The sequence below is a fragment of the Pristiophorus japonicus genome, chromosome 12 (assembly GCF_044704955.1).
Source record: "Pristiophorus japonicus isolate sPriJap1 chromosome 12, sPriJap1.hap1, whole genome shotgun sequence".
NCBI lineage: Eukaryota > Metazoa > Chordata > Chondrichthyes > Pristiophoridae > Pristiophorus > Pristiophorus japonicus.
Window position 1 is genome coordinate 69,401,811 of NC_091988.1, and position 22,910 is coordinate 69,424,720.

Genomic DNA, 22,910 nt, shown 5'->3' on the forward strand with positions numbered 1-22,910 from the left:
TGGCATCCCAGTATTAATGCAGCTACACACGGGGGCCAGCCAGTCCCTGATGAGTATCAAACAGTTCAAAAAGTTGTAGGTGTCCAAGGCCAGGAGGCCAAAATTATTGCCGATTGACACACAGCTACGGACATATACAAAGGAAATCATTCTGGTGCTAGGCAGCGCCATGGTAGTCGTGACCCACAAAGATTCGGAGACCAGATTGCCACTTTGGATTGTCCCAGGGGACGGTCTACTAGGGAGGAGTTGGCTTGCTGTCATGAACTGGAAATGGGGCGATGTCAATGCAATTTCTTCTGTGGAGCGAATATCATGCTCACAGGTCCTGGACAAATTTGACTCATTATTTCAACTCGGTATTGGCACTTTCATGGGGGCCAAGGTAGTGATTCACATAAACCCGGACGCCAAGCCAGTACACCACAAGGCCAGAGTAGTGCCGTACATGATGCGGGAAAAGATAGAATGCGAATTGGACCGCCTGCTGAGGGAAGGCATCATCTCGCCAGTCGAATTCAGTGACTGGGCGAGCCCGATCGTGCCGGTGCTCAAGGCGGATGGGTTGGTCAGGATATGTGCCGATTATAAGGCCACCATCAATCGCGTGTCACTCCAAGACCAGTACCCGCTACCGAGAGCGGAGGACCTCTTTGCGACACTATCTGGTGGCAAACTTTCTTCAAAATTGGACCTGACCTCAGCTTACATGACCCAGGAGCTGGCGAATGAGTCGAAGAAGCTGACCACCATCACGACACACAAGGGGTTGTTTGAGTATAACAGATGTCCGTTCGGGATTCGTTCGGCCGCCGCGATCTTTCAGCAAAATATGGAACGCCTCCTCAAGTCGATTCCATGGACAGTGGTTTTTCAAGACGGCATCCTCATCACGGGTCATGATACTGAAGAACACCTCCACAACCTGGAGGAGGTGCTATGCAGATTGGACCGGATAGGGCTGCGACTGAAAAAGGCGAATTGCGTCATCTTAGCTCCAGAGGTAGAATCCCTGGAGAGGAGGGTAGCAGCAGACCCACAGCGTCCAAAATGGAAGCGATCCAGAGAGCACCCAGACCCCGTAACACGACGGAGCTGCGTTCGTTCCTGGGGCTCCTGAATTATTTTGGTAACTTTCTTCCCAAATTGAGCACGCTGTTAGAGCCGCTACACGTGCTTCTACGCAAAGGTCGCGATTGGGTCGAGGAGGACAGCCAGGAAAGGGCTTTTGATAGAGCACGCAACTTGTTATGCTCCAACAAACTGTTAACGTTATATGACCTGTGTAAGAAACTTGTTTTAACTTGCGATGTATCGTCCTATGGGGTCGGGTGTGTGTTGCAGCATGTGAATGCCAATGGTCAGTTACAGCCGGTAGCTTATGCCTCCAGAAGTCTGTCCCAGGCAGAAAGGGGCTACGGGATGGTAGAAAAGGAAGTGCTAGCATGTGTAATATGCAGTAAAAAAAATGCACCAGTACCTGTTTGGCAGGAAATTTGAGCTGGAGACAGATCACAAACCCCTAACGTCCCTTTTGGCCGACAACAAGGCCATAAATGCGAATGCATCGGCCCGCATACAGAGGTGGGCACTCACGTTAGCCGCCTATGACTACACTATTCGGCACAGACCGGGCACTGAAAACTGCGCCGATGCATTCAGCAGACTCCCACGAGCCACCACTGAGGGGGCAACTGAGCATGATGCTGAGATGGTCATGGCTGTTGAAGCTTTCGAAAGCGAAGGCTCACCTATGACAGCCCGTCAGATAAAGTCTGGACAAATAAAGACCCGGTACTGTCTTTAGTTAAGAAATGTGTCCTGAATGGGGACTGGGCAGCCTCGTACGGGGCATGCCCTGAGGAATTTAAACCGTTTCATAGGCGCAAGGATGAACTCTCGATTCAGGCCGATTACCTACTGTGGGGAAACCGAGTAGTCATGCCCCAGATGGGCAGAGAGGTGTTTATCAGAGAACTTCACAATGAGCACCCGGGCATTGTCATGATGAAGGCAATTGCCAGGTCACACATTTGGTAGCCAGGGATAGATGCAGACCTAGAACTTTGTGTTCGCAGGTGCAACACGTGTACCCAGCTGGGCAATGCGCCCAGGGAAACCCCCCTTAGCCCCTGGTCCTGGCCCGCCAAGCCATGCTCACACATCCATGTGGACTACGCAGGTCCTTTCATGGGAAAAATGTTTTTGGTTATAGTAGACGCCTACTCCAAATGGATTGAATGTGCCATTTTAAATTCAAGCACATCCTCTGCCATGGTAGAAAGTCTACGGGCAATGTTCGCCGCCCATGGTCTACCGGATGTCTTGGTCAGCGACAATGGCCCGTGCTTTACAAGCACTGAATTCCAGGACTTCATGGCAGGCAATGGAATTAACCATGTCAGAACGGCACCGTTCAAGTCGGCCTCAAACGGCCAGGTGGAACGAGCAGTGCAGATAATCAAACCGGGGATGCTCAGAATCCAAGGAGGTTCCCTACAAAGTCGCTTATCACGCCTCCTGTTGGCCAATAGATTCCGACCACACTCACTCACAGGGGTTCCACCCACAGAGCTGCGAATGAAAAGGACGCTCAAAACCAGGTTATCCCTTATACACCCAACTATGAAAGAAATTATTGAGAGCAGGGGCCAGCCACAATGTGACTACCATGACAGGAATGCGAGGGTGCGATGTATTGATGTCAATGACCCTGTTTTTGTCCTCAACTATGCTGCAGGAACCAAATGGCTCGCAGGCACTGTGATTGCCAAAGAGGGGAATAGGGTTTTGGTAGTTAAACTTACCAATGGACAAATCTGCCGCAAACACGTGGATCAAATTAAAAGGAGGTTCAGCAACCCCATAGAAGAAGCAGAGGAAGAACACGATGTAGAGTTTACTCCACACAGGTGACCGAACACCGGAACCAAGTGGAGGAGAGCCCAGTCACTGTGGGCAGTCCGGACAGGCCTGAGGCACCGCAAACAGCAGACACTCAGGCCAGCGCCCAACAACCAGAGCCCCAACTCAGGCGCTCTACAAGGGAGCGTAAACCACCAGAGAGATTTAACCTGTGATCCCAACAAGACTTTGGGGGGAGGTGATGTCATGTATTCAACTATCATTGTAACCCATGTATAAGCTGACCTAAGTTGTACACCTCGAGAACATTGACCACAAGGGGCGAACTTGTGGGAGACACTCCTAACCTGGACTTTCTGGTATAAAAGGGGAAGCTCCACCCACCTTCATCACTTGAGATCTTGGTAATAAAGGTAACTGGTCACAGGGTGACCTTCTCTCAAGTATGGGCCTCGTGTTCAATTATACTGTATAGTAAGGATATATCAGTGAAAGTCAGAGAGAGAGAGAAGGAGTGTGTGTATGAGAGAGAGAGAGAGAGAGGCAGGCCCAGGGAATGAGAGAGAGAGTGAGTGAGAGAGAGAGACAGAGGGAGAGGGAGAGTGTGTGTGTGTGTGTGTGTGTGTGTGTGTGAGAGAGAGAGTGGCAGGCCCAGGGAATGAGAGAGAGTGAGAGGGGCAGGGAATGAGGGAGAGAAAAAGAGAGAGAGAGAGTGAGTGAGTGTGAGAGAGAGATAAAGGCGCAGGGAATGAGAGTGTGAAAAGAGAGGGAACATCGCTCTCTCACTAGAAGCAGTTTCACTGGAGATCGTGCACCAAACGTAAGCAGAACTCACTGAGCCATCTGTTGGGTTGATGGAGTTATACCACTTCCCTCCTTCCGCATCTACAAACTGCCCGTTGATGAAGGCTTGGTGCGGCATTCGGAGACTCAGGTTATTGACGTTCATCTCAAACTGTAATGTAATTCAAAAAACAGGAGCCATTTTCAGCCAAAGCTGATCATCCCGGAGCATGGAAACAGATAGCAAACATGTGTCGGGTGTCCAACAGGAGAGTGGGATTAGACTGGGTGGGATAATAAAGGGTACGGGGAGTGAGGGGGAGAGTGGGATTAGACTGGGTGGGATATTAAAGGGTACGGGGAGTGAGGGGCAGAGTGGGATTAGACTGGGTGGGATATTAAAGGGTACGGGGAGTGAGGGGCAGAGTGGAATCAGACTGAGTGGGATATTAAAGGGTACGGGGAGTGAGGGGGAGAGTGGGATTAGACTGGGGAATATTAAAGGGTGCGGGGAGTGATGGGGAGAGTGGGATTAGACTGGGGAATATTAAAGGGTGCGGGGAGTGATGGGGAGAGTGGGATTAGACTGGGGAATATTAAAGGGTGCGGGGAGTGAGGGGGAGAGTGGGATTAGACTGGGGAATATTAAAGGGTGCGGGGAGTGAGGGGGAGAGTGGGATTCGGATAGACAGAGTCACAAACTGGCTGAGACAGTGATCTTATCTTGTTTTATTCTTATGTTCTGGAGGTAATTCTACTTTTAGAAATGAGATTAATCTTTCATGTTTAATGTATGGATTATCAATGCAAAATCTGCATACATAGTCTATCACCAGCTCCTCTTCCTCATCTTCCCCTCGGAGTTTTCTCACGAGCATCTGAATGAAGTCCTCGAATGTGGTGGCCATGTAGACATCTTCATCCTGCAGCTGAAGACCAGCACACTTCAGCTTGATCTCTTCCACCAGTCTGCGGGCAACAACAACACAGAAGGTTCCGACATTTTTCTGGCGACCTTGAAGCCTGGAGTCGGACGCCCGATTTACAGCCCCCCTCCCCTCCCCCCGCACCCCGATTTTACAACTCGCTGAAGTCAATGAAGAGTAAAATCAAGCTCATCCGCTGCTGAAGCCCTCATCCATGTCTCTGTTACCTCCAGACTTGACTATTCCAACGCACTCCTGGCTGGCCTCCCACATTCTACCCTGTGTAAACTAGAGATGACCCAAAACTCGGCTGGCAGTGTCCTAACTCGCACCAAGTCCCGCTCACCCATCACCCCCTGTGCTCGCTGACCTACATTAGCCTCCAGTTAAGCAACACCTCGATTTCAAAATTCTCATCCTTATTTTCAAATCCCTCCATTGCCTCGCACCTCCCTATCTCTGTAATCTCCTCCAACCACACAACCCTCCCCCCCCCCCACCCCCGCCCCCGCAGAGATGTCTGCGCTCCTCTAATTCTGCCGTCCTGAGCATCCCTGATTATAATCGCTCAACCATTGGTGGCCGTGCCTTCTGCTGCCTGGTCCCAAGCTCTGGAACTCCCTCCCTAAACCTCTCCGCCTCTCTACCTCTCTTTCCTCTTTCAAGACGCTCCTTAAAGCTTTTGGTCACCTGCGCTAATTTCTATTTCTGCAGATCGATGTCAAATTTTTATCGCATAATACTCCTGTGAAGCGCCTTGGGACATTTGGTTACACTAAAGGTGCGATATAAATACAAGTTGTTGTTGTTATTGCGTTAAATAAGCGTCCAACTCAAAACTGTCACAATCCCGTCGAGTGGGTTGTTAAAATGGGTCGGGGGCAGTGGAGGGGGACGCTTACTATCTGTCTCGGTTTGGAACAAGAGGAATGCACAATGGCTCCTTCTTTCTATTGTGCTTGTGTTCAACTCCCTCCATGGCCTTGTCCCTCCCTATCTCTGTAATCTCCTCCAGCCCCACAGCCCTCCGAGATCTCGGCACTCCTCCAATTCTGCCCTCTTGCCTGTCCCCGATTTCCATCACTCCACCATTGGTGGCCGTGCCTCCAGCTGCTGAGGCCCCAAGCTCTGGAACTCCCTCCCTAAACCTTTCTGCCTCTCTACCTCTCTCTCCTCCTTTAAGATGCCGCTTAAAACCTCCCTCTTTGACCAAGCAATTGGTCACCTGCCCTAATATCTCCTTATGTGGCTCGGTGTCAAATTCTACCTGGTTTATGCTGCTGTGAAGCGCCTTGGGATGTTTTACTATGTTAAAGGCGCTATATAAATGCAGGGTGTTGTTGTGCGTTGAACACCAGTTCAAGGACTCTCAGAACTGCACTCGAGCCAAGAATGTGTTTCACTGCATTCCTCTACTGACGGTGCAGTTGACGGTTCAGATTATAATTAACCAGTAAACGTAAGACTCCGATCAATGATTCAGCAAGGAGTAAAGGAGCTGTTAACATTGCTGTTTATAACTCTCCTGTATCAGTGTTGCATCTTTCGATTCCGTGTGTCTGAGAGTTGTACTTCACCACGCTCGATGTTGGGAATCTCCATTCCAGCTATAATTGGTCCATTATACTTTATTCATTTGGTGGTGAGCTTTGCTGGCAAGCCCAGCATTTATTCCCCATCCCTGAGTTGCCCTGAGCAGGTGGGGGTGGACCTTCTTCTTCAACCGCTGGTAGCGGGTTTGATACAGTCTCACTTGGCAACTTCAGAGGGCAGTTTAAAAAAGGTGAGCAGCACCCTCACCTCTGAGTCAGAAGGTCGTGGGTTCAAGTTCCAGCACAAAAATCTAGGCTGCCACACCCAGTGCAGTACTGAGGGGGCGCTGCACTGTCGGAGGGGCCGTACTGAGGGAGCGCCGCACTGTCAGAGGGGCAGTACTGAGGGAGCGCTGCATTGTCGGAGGGGCAGTACTGAGGGAGTGCCGCACTGTCGGAGGGGCAATACTGAAGGGAGCGCTGCACTGTTGGAGGGGCAGTACTGAGGGAGCTCAGCACTGTTGGAGGGGCAGTACTGAGGGAGCGCTGCACTGTTGGAGGGGCAGTACTGAGGGAGCACTGCACTGTCAGAGGGGCAGTAGTAATGGAGCACTGCACTGTCGGAGGGGCAGTACTGAGGGAGCACTGCACTGTCGGAGGGGCAGTACTGAGGGAGCGCTGCACTGTCGGAGGGGCAGTACTGAGGGAGCGCTGCACTGTCGGAGGGACAGTACTGAGGGAGCGCTGCACTGTTGGAGGGGCAGTAGTAATGGAGCACTGCACTGTCGGAAGTGCCGTGTTTTGGATGAGATGTTAAACCGAGGCCCCATCTGCTCTCTCAGATGGATGTAAAAGATCTGATGCCACTATTTCAAAGAAATAGTGGGGCGAATATTTATTCCTCAATCAACATCACTAAACTGCTTATTTGGTCGTTATCACATTGCTGTTTGTGGGAGCTTGCTGTGCACTAAATGTCTACCGCATTTGCCACGTTACAACAGTGACTACACTTCAAAAGTAGTTCATTGGCTGTAAAGCGCTTTGGGACGGCCCGAGGCCATGAAAGTCTTTCTTTCTTTAACCAAACTCTACCTACAATGGTGAGCCCATGGTCCAGGTTCTCTCCTAAACCTGAAGAGTGTATTTCCCCCATGTAATGTCTGTAAGCTTCTAATGTTTGTAGTTCCACATTGTGAATGTGGACGTATTGTGTAGTGCAACTACAGAGTTAATAATTAAACAGAAGCCACAGGTTCCGGAGGCTGCCGAGAGAGCTGCCTGCCATGTTCGAAAGTTGTGTGTGCTTGTGCTCTATGAATATGTCACATTTGGTGATGAGGATGGCATTTTTCAGATGATTTAAAGCTGACATTTTGTTGGTGAAGGATTCAGCCAGCCAACAGAGAGACTTTGGGAGCTTCTCTGTCTTTGGAAAAAGCTACAAAATCCGAGGTAAAATACAGCAGACTGTGTGAACAGCTAGAAATTAAAATGGCAGCACCCGCAGGTGTAATGGGACATTTGGGTGAATATAGACATGACCGCGAACGTTTTAAAGCGTATGTGGATCGGCTAGAAATGTATTTCACTGAAAATAACATAATCGAAGTTCCAGACAATGCAGTCCAGAATCAGGCGATATTGGAACGGAAGCGAGCTATCTTTTATCTGCAGCTGGACCGGGATTGTATGAAACCCTTGTAAATCTGCTTGTGCCTGACGAGCCAAAGATCACAATGTTTAAAGAAATTTTAACAAAGCTGGAACGGCACTATAACCCCAAATCGTTCGAAATTGCTGAAAGCTATCGTTTCGGTATACGAAATCAAAAGACTGATGTAAGTATCAGTGATTACATTGTAGCATTAAAAAAGCTATCTATTCACTGTAATTTCAGAAACTTTCAAAATTGAGCATTACGGGATCATTTTGTGGGGTGAAAAATAATGCGATCAGAAGAAAGTTATTGATGATGGATGACTTGACTTTTGAGCTTGCTTGTCAGACAGATGGGCATGGCCAATCAATATTCCCGAGAATTTCATAATGATTACGGTCATCAGTCAACCGAGGTAAAAGGTCTGCAAATTCAAAGTAAAAGGGGCCCAAAGTCTCAGAAACTGGAAATTCCAACAGAGCATCGAAATCGTGCTATAGGTGCCTGGGACAACACATTGCTCAAAGTTGTCCATATGTGAAGGCAGAGCGTTTCTTCTACAGAAAGACTGGGCATCTTGTGAAGGCATGCCGACTGAAGGATAAGCTTTCAAAGTTATGCGTGGAGCGTTCAAAGCTGTGAGTAGAAATCCCCAGAGACTACATAGCATGGAAGAACAACAACAGGATGAGGAGATGTTAGAGTTGCACGTCATCAGAAGCACGAGGTTAACAGACAGCGATTCGGAAAGTATAAAAATTCACATAGATGTTGCGGGATTCAAGATACCAATCGAAATCGACAAGGGTGCATCCATGAGTGTAGTACCGGAGTCGCTATACCTTGACAAATTGCGTGATTTCCCATTGGAGAAAGCCAAGATAGCGAGGCTACTCGGGAGAGAAAATTCCTGTGGTAGGTCGTATCACTGTGCCGGTAAAATACAAGGATCAATTTCAGAACTTGCCTCGAGTAGTAGTGAAAGGAGACAAGCCTGCCTTACTAGGAAGAAATTCGTTGAGATCACGGAAGCTGGATTGGAGTGAGATTTTCTGTGTGGAAGCAAGATTTGCATCAACAGATGATGTTATCAAGAAATATCCGAAGCTGTTCTGCGAAACAGACAGTCCGATCCAAGGATTCAAGGTGAGTGTCAGGGTACAGAAGGACGCTAGATCGGTTTACTACAAGCCACGTTCTGTACCATATGCACTCAAGGAGAAAGTTGAGCAAGAACTCAAAAGACTAGAGACTGAGAACATTATTTCTAAGATAGATCGATGTAATTGGGCTACACCCATTGTTGTTGTACCTAAGTCCGATGGTAAGGTAAGATTGTGTGGTGATTATAAGGTAACCGTAAACCCCAGGTTCTAGAGGGTAATGTCCACAATACATTGCCAAATATAGAAGATTTGTTTACGACACTGACAGGTGGTCAGATCTTCTCAAAACTGGATCTTATGAATGCCTTCTTACAGCTTGAACTAGATGAGGAGTCCAAGTCATGCTTGACTATAAATACTCATCTAGGCCCATATCAATTTAATAGGCTACCGTTTGGAGTGTCTTCTGCCCCTGCCATATTCCAAGGAGTGATGAACCAGATTTTGCAAGGTATTGAAGGGGTAGTATGTTATTTAGATGACATGCTAATTCCAGCACCAAATAGGCAAATTCATAATAACATATTGAATGAAGTCCTCAAACGGCTAGAGAAGCACAGAGTACGAGTATCTGCTCGTAAGTGTGAGTTATTTCAAAACTCAGTGGAGTACTTAGGGTACAGAGTAGACAAAGATGGTTTATATCCAACCATGGGAAAGCTGGATGCAATCAGAAATGCACCCACTCCCAGGAATGTCACTGAACTTCGTTCATTCTTGGGTCTTTTGAACTATTATGGGAAGTTTGTACCAAGTTTGGCTACAGTATTACATCCACTGAATGAACGATTGAAAAAACAGGTCCATTGGAAGTGGTCAAAAGAATGCGATACAGCATTCAAGGAGTGTAAAAGCAAATTGGTAGAGAGCACCATGTTAGTTCACTATAACATATCTAAGGAGATTACGCTAACATGTGATGCCTCTCCATATGGAGTTGGGGCAGTGATCTCTCATGTATCACGTAGTGGGGAGGAGAGACCAATTGTTTTTGCTTCATGCACTCTCAATGCCAGTGAGAGTAATTATGTGCAAATCGAAAGGGAAGCTTTGGCATTCATTTTTGTGGTCAAGAAGTTTCACAAATACTTGTATGGCCATAAGTTTACCATCGTTATGGACCATAAGCCCCTAACAGCAATCCTTCATCCAAAGTCCCCAGTTCCAACATTAGCTGCAGCCCGAATGCAAAGATGGACTTTGATTTTGTCATATACATATGATATTGAATATGGACGATCAGCTGATCACAGTAATGCTGATGCAATATCTAGATTGCCTTCCCCATCACAAGTTACACCGGATAGAGAAGGTGTTTTATTTTTCATACATTAATGAACTGCCAGTCACAGTTAAAGAGATTGGTAGACATAGCATCGGCATTACTGTGATCAGCTGATCGTCTGTATTCAATATCATATGTATATGCTGACAAAATCAAAGCCCATCTCTGTATTCGGGCTGCAGCTAATGTTGGAACTGTTGGAACCAAACGTGACCCAGTGATGTCAAAGGTGTATGATTATATTGCAAATGGATGGCCAAACCATGTAACAGACAAAGATATTCATCCATTCTACATTCGAAGGAATGAATTATCAGTCAATAAAGATTGTATCATGTGTGGTGCAAGAGTGGTTATACCAAATAAATTCAAGTCCAAATTATTAGGAGACCTCCATGCCCAGCACCTGGGAATGTGCTTGGCCAAGAGTTTTGCACACAGTTACTTATGGTGGCCAGGTCTTGATAAAGATATAGAGTACATCGTGAGTCAGTGTACGACATGTCAATCGGTAAGCAAGCAACCACCACCAGTACCATTACAGCCATGGAAATGGCCTCCCAGGCTGAGTTAGAAGGCCAACAATTGTTCATTGTGATTGATAGCCATTTGAAGTGGGTTGAGGTGTTTCCAATGTAGAAAGTAACAACAAGTAAAACATTGGACATTTTGTGAAGTTTATTTTCTTCATTTGGCCTCCCAGAAGAAATTGTTTCAGATAATGGACCACAATTTCATTCCGAAGAAGTTGCACAGTTCACGAGCAAAAATGGGGTGAAACATACCAAAGTTCCACCATACCACCCTGCTTCAAATGGTGCAGCAGAGTGCACTGTACAAATTGTAAAACGTGCTCTCCTAAAACAAATGTTAGATCCAAATCCAAAGAAACGACAGTTGTCATTGGATCACAAATTGGCTAATTTTCTAATTACATAATGTAATACTCCTCACACAACTACTGGCAGAACACCAGCAGAATTGGTAGAACATCAGCAGAGTTGTTTTTAAAACGACAGCCATGAACCAGATTCTCATTGTTAAAACCAAATTTGGCACAGTCCGTAGAAGAGATACAATTAAGACAGAAAGAGAATCATGATAGAGGTAGAGTAAAAGAGAGAAGTGTGAAATTAAACCAGAAGGTGAGAGTGAAGAACCATCATCATAAATGGTTAAAGTGGTTACTAGGAAGAGTGGTGAAGATATGTGGTCCTCGCACATATTTGGTCAAGATGTTTGATAATAGACACGTTAGGTTTGTTCATATTGATCATATTTTACCTACAGACATGGAAGGAGTTGAAGGTGGGAATGATTCAATTATTTCTGACTCATATAGTTTTGATACACCAGTAGCAAATCCTAAATCCAATGTACTGGAAACAAATCCAGGAGAAAATCAGAATGAAAATCTGAGTCCAAGTCAGGAAAACAAAGAGTCTGAAGTTAGAGTGAGTTCAAATGAAAATCAAGGAAATTCCATGGAGGAAAACGTTCCTGAGGATGAGCCTCGAATGAGTGTAAATACGACACCATGTTTGGAAGGTTCTGTTCGAAAGCGAAGGTATCCTCTTCGAAACAGAAAACAAGTGGTTAAGTTAAATTTGTAAATATGGAAAAAATAAGTCTATATCCTGTGTTATGTATAAACATGCACGTTATGTATGATGTTTGTTATAATAACTTCTTCATTAAGGAGGGAGAAGTGTAATGTCTGTAAGCTTGTAATGTTTGTAGCTCCACACTGTGGATCTGGACGTATTGTGTACTGCAACTACAGAGTTAAGAATTAAATAGAAGCAGCAGGTTCCGGAGGCTTCCGAGAGAGCTGCCTGCCATGTTAGAAAGCTATGTGTGCTTGTGCTCTGTGAATATATCACACCCCGGTTCGCACAGCTGTGCTTTGTTTCAATGCAAACTGCGGCACTTTATGTTTAAAGTCGACATGCCCTGCTCAATGCAACCGCGGTGACATTACTTAATGCACCAGAACTGAACAGGACAGGAACATCTAACAACACAACTGCTGCTGGTGGCTGTGATTACATCGAGTGTATGGCACAGAAACAGTCCATTCGGCGCATCAGTTTCGTGCTGGTGTTTATGCTCCACATCAGCCTCCTCCCAACCCTCTTCACCTCACCCCATCACCATGTCCTTCTATTCCTTTCTCCCTCGTGTGTTTATCCAGCTTCCCCTTAAATGCATCTCTGCCATTCACCTCAACCACTCCCTGTGGCAGCGAGTTTCACATTCTCACCACTCTCTGGGTAAAGAAGTTTCTCCTGAATTCTCAATTGGTGATGGTCTTATATTGATGGCTCCTAGTTCTGCTCTCATCCACAAGTGGAAAGATCTTCTCTACGTCTATCCTATCGAACCCTTTCATTATCTTAAAGACCTCCATCAGGTCACCCCTGAGCCTTCTCCCTTCCAGAGAAAAGAGCCCCAGCCGGTTCAGTGTTTCCTGATAGTTAGACCCTCTCATTGCTGGTATCATTTTAGTATTGGGCCACCAGTTTTGGCAAAGGAGTTTTGCACCAGGAGCCATTTGTAAAATTGTTTCCCCACAACTCTGAGTCTTGGAGGAGTGCAAAGGTCACCGAACACCTGCAGTAACTCTGGGGCAGGAATATTACCTGACCACATCCATCGAAGCTGCTCCTGACTTGAAAAAATCAGTTGATTCCACAATTTCTGCGACGTTGGAGAGGATGCTCTTCCAGACAGCCTGGTCCAATCAAAACATACAACACATTAAAGGCTGGGAGGAGATACAGAACGCAGCATCAACCAGCAGCAGAGTGATCAACCAGCAGAATTTTCTCACTGATTGAGCAGAACTTCGAACATATTTTTACTTCTTTTGCTTAATTTTGTGCCTGTTGACATTAGGATTTCAATGTTGGGAATGAGAGGTAACCAGTGCACTGCACTGTCCCATCAAACACTCCCAGGGCAGGTACAGCACGAGTTAGATACAGAGTAAAGCTCCCTCTACACTTTCCCATCAAGCATTTCCAGGGCAGGTAGAGCACGGGGTTAGATACAGAGTAAAGCTCCCTCTACACTGTCCCATCAAACACTCCCAGGGCAGATACAGCACTGGTTAGATACAGAGTAAAGCTCCCTCTACACTGTCCCGTCAAACACTCCCAGGGCAGGTACAGCACTGGTTAGATACAGAGTAAAGCTCCCTCTACACTGTCCCATCAAACACTCCCAGGGCAGGTGCAGCACGGGTTAGATACAGAGTAAAGCTCCCTCTCCACTGTCCCATCAAACATTCCCAGGGCAGGTACAGCATGGGTTAGATACAGAGTAAAGCTCCCTCTCCACTGTCCCATCAAACACTCCCAGGGCAGGTACAGCACGGGTTAGATACAGAGTAAAGCTCCCTCTACACTGTCCCATCAAACACTCCCAGGGCAGGTACAGCACGGGTTAGATACAGAGTAAAGCTCCCTCTACACCGTCCCATCAAACACTCCCGGGGCAGGTACAGCACGGGTTAGATACAGAGTAAAGCTCCCTCTACACTGTCCCATCAAACACTCCCGGGGCAGGTACAGCACGGGTTAGATACAGAGTAAAGCTCCCTCTACACCGTCCCATCAAACACTCCCAGGGCAGGTACAGCACGGGGTTGGACACAGATTTATAGAAACATAGAAACATAGAAAATAGGTGCAGGAGCAGGCCATTCAGCCCTTCGAGGCTGCACCACCATCCAATATGATCATGGCTGATCATTCAACCTCAGTAGCCCTTTTCTGCTTTCCCTCCATACCCCTTGATCCCTTTGGCCGTAAGGACCACATTGAACTCCCTTTTGAATATATCCAACGAACTGGCCTCAACAACTTTCTGCGGTAGAGAATTCCACAGGTTAAAACACTCGCTGAGTGAAGAAGTTTCTCCTCATCTCGGTCCTAAATGGCTTACCCCTTATTCTAAGACTGTGACCCCTGGTTCGGGAGCTCCCCAGCAACGGGAGCATTCTTTCTGCCTCTAACCTGTCCAATCCCATCAGAATTTTATATGTTTCTATAAGATCCCCTCTCAATCTTCTAAACTCCAGTGGATACAAGCCCGGTTGAGCCAGTCTCTCCTCATATGTCAGTCCTGCCATCCCGGAAATCAATCTGGTGAACCTTCGCTGTACTCCCTCAATTGCAAGAACATCCTTCCTCAGATTAGGAGACCAAAACTGAACACAATATTCCCGGTGTGGCCTCACCAAGGACCTGTACAACCGCAGTAAGACCTGCCTGTTCCTATACCCAAATCTTCTAGCAATGAAGGCTAACATGCCATTTGCCTTCTTCGCCGCCTGCTGTTCCTGCATGCCAACCTTCAATGACTGATGTACCATGACACCCAGGTCTTGTTGCACCTCCCCTTTTCCTAATCTGTCACCATTCAGATAATATTCTGCCTTCATGTTTTTGCCACCAAAGTGTATAACCTCACATTTATCCACATTATACTGCATCTGCCATGCATTTGCCCACTCACCTAACCTGTCCAAGTCACCCTGCAGCCTCTTAGCATCCTCCTCACAGCTCACACCGCCACCCAGCTTAATGTTTATCTGCAAACTTGGAGATATTACATTCAATTCCTTCATCTAAGTCATTGATGTATATTGTAAATAGCTGGGGTCCCAGCACTGAACCCTTGGCACCCCACTGGGCACTGCCTGCCATTCTGAAAAGGACCCGTTTATTCCGACTCTCTGCTTCCTGTCTACCAACCAGTTCTCTATCCACGTCAATACATTACCCACAATACCATGTGCTTTAATTTTGCACACCAATCTTTTGTGTCAAAGCCTTTTGAAAGTCCAAATACACCACATCCACTGGTTCTCCCTTGTCCACTCTAAAAGTTACATCCTCAAAAAATTCTAGAAGATTTATCAAGCATGATTTCCCTTTCATAAATCCATGCTGACTTGGACCGATCCTGTCACTGCTTTCCAAATGCGCTGCTATTTCATCTTTAATAATTGATTACAACATTTTCCCCACCACTGATGTCAGGCTAACTGGTCTATAAATCCTTATTTTCTCTCGCCCTCCTTTTTTAAAAAGTGGTGTTACATTAGCTACCCTCCAGTCCATAGGAACTAATCCAGAGTCAATAGAATGTTGGAAAATGATCACCAATGCATCCACTATTTCTAGGGCCATTTCCTTAAGTACTCTGGGATGCAGCTTATCAGGCTCTGGGGACTTATCAGTCTTCAATCCCATCAATTTCGCTAACACAATTTCCTGATTAATAAGGATTTCTTTCAGTTCCCCCTTCTCGCTAGACCCTCGAACCTCTAGTTTTTCCGGAATGTTATTTGTGTCTTCCTCAGTGAAGACAGATCCAAAGTATTTGTTTAATTGGTCTGCCATTTCTTTGTTCCCCATTATAAATTCACCTGATTCTGACTGCAAGGGACCTACATTTGTCTTCACTAATCTTTTTCTCTTCACATATTTATAGAAGCGTTGCAGTCAGTTTTTATGTTCCCTGCAAGCTTCCTCTCATACTCTATTTCCCCCCTCCTAATTGGACCCTTTGTCCTCCTCTGCTGAATTCTAAATTTCTCCCAGTCCTCAGGTTTGCTGCTTTTTCTGGCCAATTTATATGCCTTTCCTTGGATTTAACACTATCCCTAATTTTCCTTGATAGCCACGGTTGAGCCACCTTCCCCATTTTATTTTTACTCCAGACAGGGATGTACAATTGTTGAAGTTCATCCATGTAATCTATAAATGTCTGCCATTGCTGACTTGGACCAATCCTGTCACTGTTTTCCAAATGCACTGTTATTTCATCTTTAATAATTGATTCCAACATTTTCCCCACCATCGATGTCAGGCTAACCGGTCTATAATTCTCTGTTTTCTCCCTCCCTCCTTTTTTAAAAAGTGGTGTTACATTAGCTACCCTCCAGTCCATAGGAACTGATCCAAAGTCAACAGAATGTTGGAAAATGATCACCAATGCATCCACTATTTCTAGGGCCACTTCCTTAAGTACTCTGGGATGCAGCCTATCAGGCCCTGGGGATTTATCGGCCTTCAATTGCATCAATTTCCCTAAAAGTCCCTTTAAGTATAATTTGCCAGTCTATCCTAGCCAATTCATGTCTCATACCATTGAAGTTACCTTTCCTTAAGTTCAGGACCCTAGTCTCTGAATTAACACTGTCCCTCTCCATCTTAATAAAGAATTCTACCATGTTATGGTCATTTTTCCCCAGGGGGCCTCGCACAACAAGATTGCTAATTAGCCTTCTCTCATTGCACATCACCCAGTCTAGGATGGCCAATTCTCTAGTTGGTTCCTCGACGTATTGTTCTGAAAAGCCATCCCTAATACACTCCAGGAAATCCTCCTCCACCGCATTGCTACCAGCTTGGTTAACCCAATCTATATGTAGATTAACATGATTAATTTATGGTAATGGGCAAAAGATCAAGAACATAAGAACAAAACAAATGGAGCAGGAGTAGGCCATTAGGCCCTTCAAGCCTGCTCCACCATTCAACAAAGATCATGGCTGATCTTCTATCTCAACTCCACCTTCTCGCACTATCCTCATATCCCTTGATTCCCTTAGTTCCTAAAAAATCTATCGACCTCTATCGATCTATCGAATATACTCAACGACTGAGCATCCACAGCCCTCTGGATTCGGTTACCAGAAGACACAGATTTAACATACCCAGAAGGGAGATGCGGAAAATATGGTTTGACTCAGTCAGTTGCTGTGATCTGGAATGCGCTCCCTGAACATAAGAAAGATCATAAGAAATAGGAGCAGGGGTAGGCCATTTGGCCCCTCGAACCTGCTCTGAGATTTAATCAGATCATGGTTGATCTGATCTTGGACTCAGCTTCACTTCCCTGCCCACTCCCCATAACCCTTCACTCCCTTATCATTCAAAAATCTGTCTATCTCCACCTTAAATATATTCAATGACCCAGCCTCCACAGCTCTCTGGGGCAGAGAATTCCACAGATATACGACCTTCTGAGAGAAGAAATTCATTAGGTGATCCCTTTTTCTGAAACCATACCTCCTCGTTCTAGATTCCCCCACAAGTAGAACCATAGAAACATAGAAAATAGGTGCAGGAGCTGGCCATTCGGCCCTTCGAGCCTGCACCGCCATTCAATATGATCATGGCTGATCATGCAACCTCAGTACCCCACTCGTGCCTCCTCTCCATACCCCCTGATCCCTTTAGCTGTAAGGGCCACATCTAACTCCCTTTTGAATATATCCAACGAACTGGACTCAAAAACTTACTGTGGTAGAGAATTCCATAGCTTCACAATTCTCTGGGTGAAAAGGTTTCTGCTCATTTCGGTCCTATATGGCTTGCCCCTTATCCTTTGACTCTGACCCCTGGTTCTGGACTTCCCCAACATCGGGAACATTCTTCCTGCATCTAACCTGTCCAATCCCATCAGAATTTTATATGCTTCTATGAGATCCCTTCTCATTCTTCTAAATTCCAGTGACTATAAGCCTAGTCGATCTAGTCTTTCTTCAAATGTCAGTCCTGCCATCCCAGGCATCAGTCTGGTGAACCTTCGCTGCACTCCCTCAATAGCAAGAATGTCCTTCTTCCGATTAGGAGACCAAAACTGAACACAATACTCAAGGTGTTATCTCACCAAGGCCCTGTACAACTGCAGTCAGACCTCCCTGCTCCTATACTCAAATCCCCTCGCTATGAAGGCCAACATGCCATTTGCTTTCTTTGCTGCCTGCTGTACCTGCATGCCTATTTTCAATGACTGATGTACCATGACACCCAGGTCGTGTTGTACCTCCCCTTTTACTAATCTGTCACCATTCAGATAATAAGTTGCCTTCCTGCTTTTGCCACCAGAGTGGATAACCTCACATTTATCCACTGCATCTGCCATGCATTTGCCCACTCACCTAACCTGTCCAAATCGCCCTGCAACCTCTTAGCATCCTCCTCACAGCTCACACTGCCACCCGGCTTAGTGTCATCTGCAAACTTGGAGATATTACATTCAATTCCTTCGTCTAAATCATTAATATATATTGTAAATAGCTGGGGTCCCAGCACTAAACCTTGCGGTAGCCCACTATTCACTGACTGCCATTCTGAAAAGGACCCATTTATTCCCACTCTTTGCTCCCTGTCTGCCAACCAGTTCTCTATCCACGTCAGTACATTACCACCAATACCTTGTGCTTTAATTTTATACACTAAATCTTGTGTGAGACCTTGTCAAAAGCCTTTTGAAAGTCCAAATACAACACATCCACTGGTTCTCCCTTATCCACTCTACGAATAACATCCTCAAAAAATTCTAGAAGATTTGTCAAGCCTGATTTCCCTTTCATAAATCCATGCTGACTTGGACCGATCCTGTCACTGCTTTCCAAATGCGCTGCTATTACATCTTTAATAATTGATTCCAGCATTTTTCCCATTACTGATGTCAGGCTAACCGGTCTATAATTCCCTGTTTTCTCTCTCCCAATTTTTTAAAAAGTTGGTTTACATTAACTATCCTCAAATCCATAGGAATGTTGGAAAATGACCACCAATGCATCTACTATTTCTAGGGCCACTTCCTTAAGTACTCTGGGATGCTGACTATCAGGCCCTGGGGATTTATCGGCCTTCAATCCCATTAATTTTGTTAACACCATTTCCTGACTAATAAGGATTTCCCTCAGTTCCCTCAGTTCCTCCTTCTTGCTAGACCCTCGGTCCCCTATTATTTTTGGGAGCTTATTCGCATCTTCGATAGTGAAGACAGAACCAAAGTATTTGTTCAATTGGTGTGCCATTTCCTTGTTCCCCATTATGAATTCACATGATTCTGACTGCAAGGGACATACAATAGTCTTCACTAATCTTTTTCTCTTCACATATCTAAAGAAGCTTTTGCAGTCAGTTTTTATGTTCCCTGCAAGCTTACTCTCATACTCTATTTGCCCCCTCCTAATTAAACCCTCAGTCCTCCTCTGCTGAATTCTAAATTTCTTCCAGTCCTCAGATTTGCTGCTTTTTCTGGCCAATTTATATGCCCCTTCCTTGGATTTAACGCTATCCCTAATTTCCCTTGTTAGCCATGGTTGAGCCACCTTCCCTTTTTTATTCTTATGCCACACAGGGATGTACAATTGTTGCAGTTCATCTATGTGATCTTTAAATGTCTGCCATTGCCTATCCACCATCAACCCTTTAAATATCATTTGCCAGTCTACTCTAGCCATGGCTGGTTTAATGTTAACATGCTGGGTTAATGTTACTGGGTTGTATTAATGTTACTGGGTTAGGTTAATGTTACTCGGTTTTATTAATGATACCGGGTTGGGGTAATGTTACTAGTCTGGGGTAATGTTACTGGGTTGGGATAATGTTACTGGGTTGGGGTAATGTTACTAGTCTGGGGTAATGTTACTGGGTTGGGGTAATGTTACTGGGTTGGGGTAATGTCATTGGGTTAATGTTACTGGGTTGGGTTAATGTTATTAGGATGGGTTAATGTTACTGGGCTGGAGTAATGTTACTGGGCTGGAGTAATGTTACTCGGTTAATGTTACTGGGCTGGGGTAATGTTACTGGGTTAATATTACTGGGTTGGGGTGATATTACTGGGTTAATATTACTGGGCTGGGGTAATGTTATTGGGGTAATGTTACTGGGTAGGTGTAATGTTACTGGGGTAATGTTACTGGGCTGGGGTAATGTTACTGGGTTAATGTTACTGGGCTGGGGTAATGTTACTGGGTTAATGTTACTGGGTTAATGTTACTGGGCTGGGGTAATGTTACTGGGTTAATGTTACTGGGTTGGGGTAATGTTACTGGGCTGGGGTAATGTGACTGGGTTGGGGTAATGTCATTGGGTTAATGTTACTGGGCTGGAGTAATGTTACTCGGTTAATGTTACTGGGCTGGGGTGATGTTACTGGGTTAATGTTACTGGGTTGGGGTGATATTACTGGGTTAATATTACTGGGCTGGGGTAATGTTACTGGGTAGGGGTAATGTTACTGAGGTAATGTTACTGGGCTGGGGTAATGTTACTGGGTTAATGTTACTGGGCTGGGGTAATGTTACTGGATTAATGTTACTCGGTTAATGTTACTGGGCTGGGGTGATGTTACTGGGTTAATGTTACTGGGTTGGGGTGATATTACTGGGTTAATATTACTGGGCTGGGGTAATGTTACTGGGTAGGGGTAATGTTACTGAGGTAATGTTACTGGGCTGGGGTAATGTTACTGGGTTAATGTTACTGGGCTGGGGTAATGTTACTGGATTAATGTTACTGGGTTAATGTTACTGGGCTGGGGTAATGTTACTGGGTTAATGTTACTGGGTTGGGGTAATGTTACTGGGCTGGGGTAATGTTGCTGGGTTAATATTACTGGGCTGGGGTAATGTTACTGGGGTAATGTTACTGGGCTGGGGTAATGTTACTGGGTTGGGGTAATGTTACTGGGCTGGGGTAATGTTACTGGGGTAATGTTACTGGGCTGGGGTAATGTTACTGGGTTAATGTTACTGGGTTGGGGTAATGTTACTGGGCTGGGGTAATTTTGCTGGGTTTATGTTACTGGGCTGGGGTAATGTTACTGGGTTGGGGTAATAGAAACATAAAAACATAGAAAATAGGTGCAGGAGTCGGCCATTCGGCCCTTCTAGCCTGCACCGCCATTCAATGAGTTCATGGCTGAACATGCAACTTCAGTACCCCATTCCTGCTTTCTCGCCATACCCCTTGATCCCCCTAGTAGTAAGGACTTCATCTAACTCCTTTTTGAATATATTTAGTGAATTGGCCTCAACAACTTTCTGTGGTAGAGAATTTCACAAGTTCACCACTCTCTGGGTGAAGAAGTTCCTCCTCATCTCGGTCCTAAATGGCTTACACCCCTTATCCTTAGACTGTGTCCCCTGGTTCTGGACTTCCCCAACATTGGGAACATTCTTCCTGCATCTAACCTGTCTAACCCCGTCAGAATTTTAAACGTTTCTATGAGGTCCCCTCTCATTCTTCTGAACTCCAGTGAATACAAGCCCAGTTGATCCAATCTTTCTTGATAGGTCAGTCCCGCCATTCCGGGATTCAGTCTGGTGAACCTTCGCTGCACTCCCTCAATAGCAAGAATGTCCTTCCTCAGGTTAGGAGACCAAAACTGTGCACAATACTCCAGGTGTGGCCTCACCAAGGCCCTGAACAACTGTAGCAACAGTTCCCTGCCCCTGTACTCAAATCCCCTCGCTATGAAGGCCAACATGCCATTTGCTTACTTAACCGCCTGCGGTACCTGCATGCCAACCTTCAATGACTGATGTACCATGACACCCAGGCCTCTTTGCACCTCCCCTTTTCCTAATCTGTCACCATTCAGATAATAGTCTGTCTCTCTGTTTTTACCACCAAAGTGGATAACCTCACATTTATCCACATTATACTTCATCTGCCATCCATTTGCCCACTCACCTAACCAAGTCGCTCTGCAGCCTCATAGCATCCTCCTCGCAGCTCACACTGCCACCCAACTTAGTGTCATCCGCAAATTTGGAGATACTACATTTAATCCCCTCGTCTAAATCATTAATGTACAGTGTAAACAGCTGGGGCCCCAGCACAGAACCTTGCGGTACCCCACTAGTCACTGCCTGCCATTCTGAAAAGTCCCCATTTACTCCTACTCTTTGCTTACTGTCTGACAACCAGTTCTCAATCCATGTCAGCACACTACCCCCAATCCCATGTGCTTTAACTTTGCACATTAATCTCTTGTGTGGGACCTTGTCGAAAGCCTTCTGAAAGTCCAAATATACCACATCAACTGGTTCTCCCTTGTCCACTCTACTGGAACCATCCTCAAAAAATTCCAGAAGATTTGTCAAGCATGATTTCCCTTTCACAAATCCATGCTGACTTGGACCTATCATGTCACCTCTTTCCAAATGCACTGCTATGACATCCTTAATAATTGATTCCATCATTTTACCCACTACCGATGTCAGGTTGACCGGTCTATAATTCCCTGTTATCTCTCTCCCTCCTTTTTTAAAAAGTGGGGTTACATTGGCTACCCTCCACTCCATAGGAACTGATCCAGAGTCAATGGAATGTTGGAAAATGACTGTCAATGCATCCACTATTTCCAAGGCCACCTCCTTAAGTATTCTGGGATGCAGTCCATCAGGCCCTGGGGATTTATCGGCCTTCAATCCCATCAATTTCCCCAACACAATTTCCCGACTAATAAGGATTTCCCTCAGTTCCTCCTCCTTACTAGACCCTCCGACCCCTTTTATATCCGGAAGGTTGTTTGTGTCCTCCTTAGTGAATACCGAACCAAAGTAGTTGTTCAATTGGTCCGCCATTTCTTTGTTCCCCGTTATGACTTCCCCTGATTCTGACTGCAGGGGACCTACGTTTGTCTTTCCTAACCTTTTTCTCTTTACATATCTATAGAAACTTTTGCAATCCGTCTTAATGTTCCCTGCAAGCTTCTTTTCGTACTCCATTTTCCCTGCCCTAATCAAACCCTTTGTCCTCCTCTGCTGAGTTCTAAATTTCTCCCAGTCCCCGGGTTCGCTGCTATTTCTGGCCAATTTGTATGCCACTTCCTTGGCTTGAATACTATCCTGATTTCCCTTGATAG

The 22,910-nt window shown here is 45.8% G+C and overlaps 1 protein-coding gene across 1 annotated transcript in view; it reads right to left on the reverse strand.

The window, feature by feature from the left end:
* LOC139276778 (cytosolic 10-formyltetrahydrofolate dehydrogenase-like) overlaps positions 1-22,910 on the reverse strand; it is a 340,061-nt gene that overhangs the window by 116,710 nt on the left and 200,441 nt on the right. Inside the window, exons 9-11 of the mRNA XM_070894781.1 lie at positions 12,860-12,951; positions 4,470-4,617; positions 3,701-3,820 (exon numbers count right to left, since the gene is read on the reverse strand). Of these exons, the coding sequence (XP_070750882.1) occupies positions 3,701-3,820; positions 4,470-4,617; positions 12,860-12,951 (360 nt within the window). The remainder of the gene's footprint in view (positions 1-3,700; positions 3,821-4,469; positions 4,618-12,859; positions 12,952-22,910) is intronic.